This window comes from Spinacia oleracea, chromosome 1 (genome assembly GCF_020520425.1).
Source record: "Spinacia oleracea cultivar Varoflay chromosome 1, BTI_SOV_V1, whole genome shotgun sequence".
In the NCBI taxonomy this organism is placed as follows: domain Eukaryota; kingdom Viridiplantae; phylum Streptophyta; class Magnoliopsida; order Caryophyllales; family Amaranthaceae; genus Spinacia; species Spinacia oleracea.
The window spans coordinates 31,718,365-31,728,190 of NC_079487.1; the positions used below are offsets into that span (position 1 = coordinate 31,718,365).

Here is a 9,826-nt window from a genome sequence, read left to right on the forward strand (position 1 = left end):
TTTCTTGACAAGAAATGACCGTCAAGCCCGAACGCTTGGGGGCTCGAAAGAAAATATATACTCCAATGAAGAGTGTGCGAAGTTAAAATCATATCCCTGGACTACGCTATACACAGTCCCGTGTTTGGATAATCTCAAAGAGAAAAACGGATTTCGACCTCAGAATAAAGGTCGCCGTTGATACTTGTACATGGTCCTCTGATAAAAAACCAAGTGGTGGCAAAATTGAGCCGTAAAAACTAGCTCAAAACCATGAAAGAAGATGACCACAAGACAATGGTCCGTCTAAACACGTTGTGAACCCACATTCAAGTTGCAACTAAATCCGAGCATCCCTCGAAAGAATTCTCTCTTACAGGAATAAATAAAAAAGAAATTCTCAAAAGAAATCCCAAGAACAAATGAAATAGGGACTGCCCCACCTCGATCGGACAAGATCGCGCCATGAACCATGCGGGTCCCAAATCAAAAAGACGACTTCAGGTTCGCCCACCTTCGGCAGGCGGGGTCTGCGCCACTAACCGCGCAAGTCCTCAGTTTTCCCTTTTTCCAAAAATTAAAGGATTGGTTTTCCGTTTTTCCAAAAAAGAACGATGTGCTGGATTTTCCTTCGTTTTACGTCCCATAAAAACAAGGGGGTTTTCTCGTTTAGCTAACCCTGAAAATGAGAATCTTTAAAAACATTTAACCTCGTGATTGGGCTTGGCCAGGCCCAATTGCACTTTATAGCTTTGATTTCGAAAACATCTTTAGCTACTTCCAATGACAAAGTGAGGGAGTTTCTACTCATATTTAGATACTTCTAATGACAAAGTGAGGGAGTTTCTATACTATCCGTTGATAAATCCCAATGACACGTGAGGGATATGTCAACACTTCAAGTGATGACCCTTAAGTCAAATGTTATCACTCGGGGGCTCGTGAGACCCTCGCAAAACAAGTCACATACACTATGGCTTGTGTGACGCACTCCGTCCAGTACTTTGACCATCGTCTCATCCCGAGACTCATTCAAAGTGGGGGCTAACTGTAGACACCTACTTTTGTCCCCATTCCCGAAATGGAAGGTTCGATGATGAGAACATAAATCTCCACTTGGCAACGCATCTCCTATAAAATAACGAATCTCGATCACCCTTTTCATTTCACCCAAAACTGCTATTTATAGAAACCTGCTAAAAATAGTAACTGCCGTAACGGGTAGTTGCTAAAAGTGGCAAGACATAAAGATAGAAACCTGTCGGAATTAGGTGTTGCACTCCAACATAAATCCTAAAAGAGATAGAATTTGCAAGAGGAACCCTATTCCTAGTATAATTCGAAAATAAGAGTTACGTATTAATTAAAATCCTAACGAACCTAGAGTTCGTAACGGGCCCAGACGCATTCCGTCATAAAGTTGATACGCACTAAAAGACTCGGATAAGTCTCAAAGACTCCGTATTCCACGAGTCCAAATCTGACAAGGAAATACGGCCCAGACCCTATTTTCAACGCTTGGCTCTGGGCGCCGAAGCCGAAATCTTCGGCGCCCAGCCCTGGGCGCTGAAATTACCTGGGTACGTGTTCTCTCCTAATTCTTCTTGGATTAGAGCTCTACAACTCAATCTTTCCACGAACTCTTCCCTATAAATACTGCCCTAAATTCGACGTGAAAAGAACACAACACACAACACACAATTCATATTCTGAGTATTGAATCTAACCCCTAAGCCTAAGCCTCACGCTGCGAAATTGATCCCGCGTTCTGTCGCAATCGATCCAAAAATCGAACAGAACGTATCCTGTCCCTTGTAGCTGAAGAATTAAGCCCGGAAACTTGAGATTCGTTAAATAAAAGGAGAAATAGCAAAGCCAAAGTGGTTAGTTTTCTGAGAACCATGACGCACCTCTCAAGGGTGCGTCGTAATGTGTCCCTTTGCATGATTTAATCGCTTTCCTCGCCCTTTTATAAAACTGTTAAACTATTAAATCTGATTGTTCTATCACGCCTAATAAAGATAATATCTTGGGAAATTGAACTATCATGCTAGGTCCCTTAAATCAATCTAAACAAGATAATCACGATCGATCTAGTATTATGTGTTGCATATTGTTAAAATCAATTCAGATTAGTTTAATAGTTAACGCATGTCCCTTCAATTATTTATGCTGAGCTAGTAAGGATATCCTGCCTTTGGAGTTATCGAAGAGCGAGTACTCCTCTCGGTAGTTACAGTTCCCTGAACCCTCAATATCTACCTTGCGGGTGTACGTTGAGAGATCCCCACACCAGGGATCACAAGGGAACCTATGGCCGTCGTGGTCAAACATAATTGCACTCCCTTTATGTCACGATAACCGGGTTTTGTCAGTTTCTCTCATTGTCGTTAAAAACTGAATGGCGACTCCTATATTACTAGTCAATTGGGTGTAAACTCACAGGAAATCCAAATACACTTGATTTGACAAAAAGAAACGTCACGCCCACGAGGGACGAGGTTACGCATTAGCCTCGTGCTTTTTCGACCCCCCTCACAGCGACTCCTATATTACTAGTCGATTGGGTGTAAACTCACAGGAAATCCAATTACACTTGATCTGACAACGTCACGCCCACGAGGGACGAGGTCACCCATTAGCCTCGTGCTTTTTCGACCCCCTCACAATGCGTTGAGCAGGAAATCCAGTCATTCAGTCAATTCTATGTGGGTACTCCCAGATAAGTTGTGTGAAGAATTCTCGAGGTTGAACTTGGAGGTTAAGGAGTATGGAGAGGTGGAATCTGAAATAAAAATTTATTCTATGACTATTACCCCTACCATATTTGAGAAGATTAGAAGTGGTCAACCTGATGATGTCAAGCTAAAAAGGGTGATATCTAAAATGGAGAACGGTGAAATAGGACCTTTTAAGATGCATGATGATGGTAGCATTCGCTATGAGGGTCGGTGGTGTGTTCCAATGAAGTGTGACGACATAAAGAACCAGTTGATGAAAGAAGGACACTTCACGCCCTACTCGGTACACCCCGGAGGCGACAAGCTTTATAAGGATCTCAAGCAACAATTCTGGTGGCCTAGAATGAAGAGGGAAGTCGCTGAATTTGTCTCCAGATGTATGACATGCCAGAAGGTGAAAGCTGAGAGAAGCAAACCTAAGGGATTACTTCAGCCTTTAGATGTTCCAAAATGGAAGTGGGATTCGATATCTATGGATTTTGTGACTGCCTTACCTCTAACTAAAACCGGAAAGAACACTATTTAGGTCGTAGTAGATCGTTTGACCAAGACTGCTAGGTTCATTCCGATGAAAGATACATGGTCGATGGAGCAAATGGCAGCTGCGTATGTAAAGAATATTGTGAAACAAAATGGTGTACCTAAAAACATTGTTTCTGATAGAGATGCGAGGTTTCTTTCGAACTTTTGGGAGAAAGTGCATTTGGCGTTTGGAACGCAATTGAAGTATAGTACTGCATTTCACCCAACAACAGACGGTCAGACTAAGAGGACCATTCAGAACTTAGAAGACATGCTTAGAGCTTGTGCCATTAATTTCAAAGGTTCATGGGAAGAGCAATTGGACTTAGTAGAATTTTCCTATAATAATAGCTACCATTCAAGTATAGGAATGGCCCCTTATGAAGCTCTCTATGGAAGAAAATGTAGAAGCCTGTTATGCTGGAGTGATGTGACTGACCAAGTGGTGCTAGGCCCTGAGTATTTGCATAACACAATTGAGAAAGTCCGAATTATTCAAGAGAGGATGAGGGCGGCACAAGATAGACAGAAATAATAGCTGATCAGGATCGTCGCCAAGCTGTCTTTGAAGTAGGAGAAAAGGTGTTGTTGAAAGTATCTCCAACCAAAGGTGTTATGAGATTTGGTAAAAAGGGAAATCTTAGCCCGAGGTATATTGGTCCCTATGAAGTGTTAGAAAGAGTTGGAGAAGTTGCTTATAGACTCGCCATGCCAACCGAGTTGTCTAAGGTACATGACGTTTTCCACATTTCACAACTCAAGAAGTATATCCATGACCTGTCGCATGTGATTGAGCCAGAAATAGTGGAATTGGATGAGACATTGACTTATGAAGAGAAACCCATAAAAATATTAGATGAGAAAGTGAGAAAAACAAGAAACAAGGAGGTGAAAATAGTAAAAGTCTTATGGTCGAACCATCAAACTGAAGAGGCTACTTGGGAAGCAGCTGATACCATGAGACAGAAATACCCTGAATTGTTTGACCAGGTATTTATTAGAGTTACGGGGACGTAACTCTCTTTAAGGAGGATGGATTTTAATACTCTAATGTTACATCTATTTTAAAGCATCATTTTATTTGTAATTATCAGTGTTATGACACTTTAAGATTCCAGATTCGAGGACGAATCTTCCTTTTAGGAGGGTAGATTGTAATAACCCTTGTTTTATCTCTAACAATACTAGTTATTGTAGTAAAATAAAATATTATTTTATCAATAAACATAATTTTTATATTAAATTTTATAAATATTAGCTATTACCCCTTATTAAATTTTATAAATATTAGCAATTACCTTAAATCTATAAGTATTACTTTATTATTCTAATAACTTACCATGATTTACGTATTTTAAATTGTTTTCACCTACACAATTAGTGGGAGGCACCTACACCAAATCAACCGCATGATTCATTGATCTTCATCACTCAAGATTTTATTTATCACAATCTTATTATGAGTTGACTTGCCCGACAAACTTAGGATCATAACTCAAGCCACCGTGATTTTATCCCATCCGTCTCTAACAAACTTCCCGGAGCTAACAAACTAAACTACTTATCTTTTAATCATGCTTATCATTATCTTATTCCGGTTAAGTAGTATCTTAACCCTTAACCTCACACCTTTAGGATTTCTTATAAATATTGACTTTGTCATAATTCCTAGGGTTTGGCAAAAACATATTACTCCCTCACATCCTCGCCAGAAGAACCACTCAAGAAAACTAAAAATAAACCTCGATCGCGGAAGTTGGTTTCTACCTACTTTCGGCTGCACCGAAATACCACTAAACTACACCGAAAACTACCGTGAAAAACACTACCTTGTAGTCTGCATCATCTCCTACACACTTGGCTTTACACTTTAGAAAACGGACCGATAACGAAGAATCCGTAGAGCGGGAAGATCCCTATTAGTGTGCGTGTACGCAGTCTTTGAAACTATATAAGCAGTTAAGGTAAGTTACTATGTTCATCTTTTGCCGAACCCTATAAAATATAGTTTTGATGTGAGAATGTGTAATATGTGTATATATGCGATCTCTGTGATGTTGGCTAGAGGAATAGGTATAATATATTTCATGAGCTTGATGATAGCTATTAATCTCGAAATAGTCCCAGACTAAATTGGTAGAGTACTAGTGTTCATGATTACTCATGCTATTATTATAAACCTGTATTTATGCCCAATTGATTTATACCTTTTGAGTTTTAAAGAGTAGATGCATGCAGTAGAGTAGTTCCAATGAGTTTACTCATGGTGGATTTGGGTTTGTTTGGCAGTAATATAATGTATAGTAGGACCTTATTTTCTTTCTGCCAGCATAACTTATGACGAGCCACATGTAACATTGGCTGGTGAACTAAGATAATTCAGACAACTATAATGCTGTTATATACGGTTATCCAACTATAATGCTGTTATAGGGGCAGTGGTTTACTAAGTATTTTATATGCATGTCAACGCTCTAATAAAACACTAATCAGTTAAAGTGAAATACACTTGGTTGGTAAGACATTTTAGGCAGGATCCCCTAAGGTGATGAACACATTGGTGGTAAGACACAACGTGTCTCAATATTTTTAGTCGGAGCTAAATAGCACGACCTAGGCTTATTCTACCCCTTTGAGTTAAAAACACTCACTGGGGGGTGTGCACACTTAAGGACTAAGACCTATTTTGGTGGTTACACCCATTAGGGTGGTACTTGAACTACATTTATGGTGGAATTATCTTGTTCTCTTACCTCTAAGTAATTAACTATTAAATTATGGACTGTGTGCGTGTGCTTGCTATGTGCTATTTGTGCGTGAAATGTTTTAAAATAAAATGTTTTCCAAAGTAAGGAAAAAGGTTTCCGAAAATGTTTTACGGGGTGAAGTAGTACTTACTCAATTTCCACTGATTTGTGGTTTCCTTTCTGTATATGTTTTTCAATTTACAGGTATGCGTGGCACGTCATGAGCGACCGTTTCACAACAACTAGTAGCAAGTTATTAATAACGTAGATCACCTAAAGACAATCAGTTGGGTTTTATTCAATTCAGTTTGTAACAACATTTTGGGTAGTTGGTTTAAGTTATTTAATTATGACAATATTGGTTTATTTATAAAGGTTGGATTATTGATGGATAAAATAGCCTTACATTTGGGTTGTAGCCTAAATGTGGCGGTAATACCCTTAATTTATTGTTTTATGCTTTCGCTATAAGTCCTAAACAGGTATGGAAATTGGGGGTGTTACAATGCTAGCCTAACAGTTGGAGCATGAGGTTCGGTACTCGATGACACCAAGTTCAAAGTGAACGACCAACGTTTGAAGCTATACAGTACTGAAGGAGCGTTTATTGAAAAATTGGAGACGATCTATCTCTCCGATCCACCCATCGACGCTTGATTTTTGAGGTTTGGAGTCAAGCTAATGACTTAAAACGAGCGCTTATCGGGAGGCAACCCGATTTCTAATTTTCCCTCTTTTCATTTTTTCATTTATTTCAATTTTAATTTTTTTTTCTATTTTAATTTAGTATTTTATTTTTATTTGGTTCATTTATTGAAAAAAAAATAGAAACAACAAAAGCAAAAAAATATTTTACTTTGAGTTCACTTGAACATAATTTTATTTTATTTTTAGATTACTTTTCGTTAATCGTATTTATTTATTTATTTATTTATTTCGTCCAATTTTACTAACGATTATTTTCCTTTGAGTTCACTTGAATTCATAATTTTATTTTATGTTTAGATTAGTTTTCATTAATTGTATTTATTTATTTATTTAGTTTGTCCGTTTAGTTTTACTAACGATTCTAACTTTTGAGTTTAGCGGTGCTTGAATTTCCCTTTTTTTAGGATTATAGGTGCAAGATCAAGTAAATTCCGGAAATCCGATGCATCGACAAGTTTTTGCATGCCATAATAATGCAGCGACGAGCTTCACAAATGTTGCTGTGCTCACAAGCTTGCATCCCGACCAGCACTCGCACATTCCAGCGCTCGCCCAACGAGCTAGCTGGTCGCACTTCGTTGTGCGCACAAACCAACGACTACCCAGCAGCCTCGCTGAATGTTTTGGCCCAATTTCACAACTCTTTTCCTTGCTCGCTGGATTACCAACGACTACGCTGGTTTTGCCGCCCATCCCTGTTCAAAAAGAAAGAAAAAAAAATTAAAATCTCCCCAGCCACGAGCACCACCCCCCCCCCCCCCGACGCCAGCCATCTCCCTCCAGCCATCATCACCCGTCGAACGTCAACCACAACCGCCTCCGCCCACGTGTCGCACCGGCGGTCGGCGCACCACCCGCCACCTACAACTCGCCCAACCAACACCACCCTCTCCCACGCACGAAACACCACCACCCGTCACCTGCTTGTTCTCCCTCGCCCAACCAACCACCACACCACCGACAGCACGGTGGTCGGCGCACCGCCTCACACCAGCCCACCATCCGCCACTTTCCCTCCCACTATCCCCTCAAATCTCCCACCTTCACCATTATTTGTTCATGAATTTAAAACCCTAGCTTTTGAAATCAATTTGGGGGGTTTTGATTCTTTGTGGGCATTGACAAATTGTGTAGTATTGTGGGTCGTTTGCGGAATTCACGTGAGTTCGCAATCAAATTCTGGTCTTTGTGGTGCACAAAGGTATTAAAATTTCAAATTTCCCAAACTTTATTAACTTGAATCGATTTTTGAAAAGAAAATGAGAATTTTGATATTAATATTGGTTGTTGAATTCGAATTGTTGTTGTTGGTTGTGAATATTATATGAATTTTTTGTTGAGATTGGTTAACGCTCGTTGGTTGTTGAGTTTGAATTATTAGCATTGAGCGAATATTATTATTGCTTGGATTGCTTGTTGGGATTGATCTGGAATCTTGAAGTATGCATCATCTTGGCTGATTGGAGTATTTTAAATTGTGGTTATTGCGTCATGAAACCAACTAAACTAACTAGCTCTCACCCAAATCCACCACATCCACGGAGATTGGCTCTTTCCTCGTCAGTTTGAAACTTCTGGCCACATCTCTTCTACAGTCGACAGTCATGCCGAGTCATACTCGGCCAACGAGGCTTATCACGAGTGAGCACTTTCCATCTCTCTCCCTTGTTTGAGTTATTTTGTTGCTATTTTCACAGTGAGGGCACTATGTTTTGTTTAGCTTGGGGGAGGGATATCTATCTTTATTGCTTTCTAGTATAATGTTATTATTTTTTTAGGTGTTGTACGCTTTGTACCATCCATTAGGGATGGGAGTTTACGTGCAACGAAAAAAATGTACTGCTTTCCTAGTGTTATTGTTCAATTCAGTTGCATTTTTTTTACTTGCATTCATATGTCTTCATACTCTTCATTGTGTATTTGACTTTCAAACCGTGTTCGGACTTTACTTGACTCTCTTGAGCTTCTTTTGAACTTAGTTATGATTCTGAAATTCAGTCGGTTGTGATATACATTGATAACTGCTTGGCATTGTGTGAACCAATTGAATGGTATGCGGTAAGATGTTGGTCTCGTGTCAAGAATAGCTAGCCAATTATCTTGTAGGTCACCTTACTATGTGTTTGTGTGATTGATGTGACTTGTTGTCGTATGATTTTGGCTTGAGATTCATTCGTAGTTTAGTTGCAACTCACGCATGCCGCGTATGACAGAGGCCATTCTCTTAGGAAGCCTTCAGACGAATTTAGAAACACCAGTTCTTGCCTTTCATACCCATGTTGTAGGCTTGTCCGTTTATTCTTTTAACTCCACAAAATTGAGCCCTATTAGCCTCGTTGGTTACTTGTCCCGAGTCTAGCTTGGGGGAGCTTCGGTGTTCGTAATGGCTTCATTGATGTTTATTGATTGGTACTCTAAGCCAATAGTTCGTGGTTCGAGGCTATGTTTGGATTTGTGGTTCGGAAATGGTGTATATTCTTGTTGGCACCCAAGCTTGTAATAGTTAGCATTAGTATTTATTTTTGTACTTTCGTTTTCATCATTTTATTTCATATAAAAAAAAAGAAAAAAAATATATAAAAAAAAGAGAAAAAAAGAGAAAAAAAAATTCAAAAATAAATAAATTGTAGATTCAAAAAAATATGTTATTCATTTTGTATATAATTTGAAGGAAAAGAAAGGGGATTGAAGAAAGATCATTGACATTATATTATGTTTTTCCCCTTGGTTATAACTTGGTTGATTGTTCGGGTTTCATGGTTCGATGGAGTTGGATTTTCGGCATTTTTCACACCGACACATATAGTTCACCTTTGCTCCCTAAGTTGGACCTTACTCTCACTTTTTTCCAAATTATACCCTACCCTTTCTTTTTACCTAGCCCCATTACAAGCTTATAATAAAGACCTCTTGATCGGCATGTTTGTTTTGTGATTGAGTGAAAATTGTTTCTTGCTATTGTCATCTTACCACATGTTACATCATATATTTATATTCTACAAGGTATGCGGCGACGACTAGCTTGATTGAGAATAGTTTGTGGCTAAGCTTGGTTGTTTCAATTGTGGATCATGATGCTTTGTGGTTCTATTTGTACCCGAGCTAGATTTCTGTCTCAATAACTCTGTT

General features: G+C 39.1%; 1 protein-coding gene across 1 annotated transcript; it reads left to right on the plus strand.

Annotated features, from left to right (window-relative positions):
* Positions 1-3,857: 3,857 nt before the first annotated feature.
* LOC110775522 (uncharacterized) lies at positions 3,858-4,393 on the plus strand. Its single transcript, XM_021980124.2, has 2 exons — positions 3,858-4,232; positions 4,337-4,393. The coding sequence occupies exons 1-2, from the start codon at positions 3,858-3,860 to the stop codon at positions 4,391-4,393; spliced, it is 432 nt and encodes a 143-aa protein (XP_021835816.2).
* Positions 4,394-9,826: the final 5,433 nt, after the last annotated feature.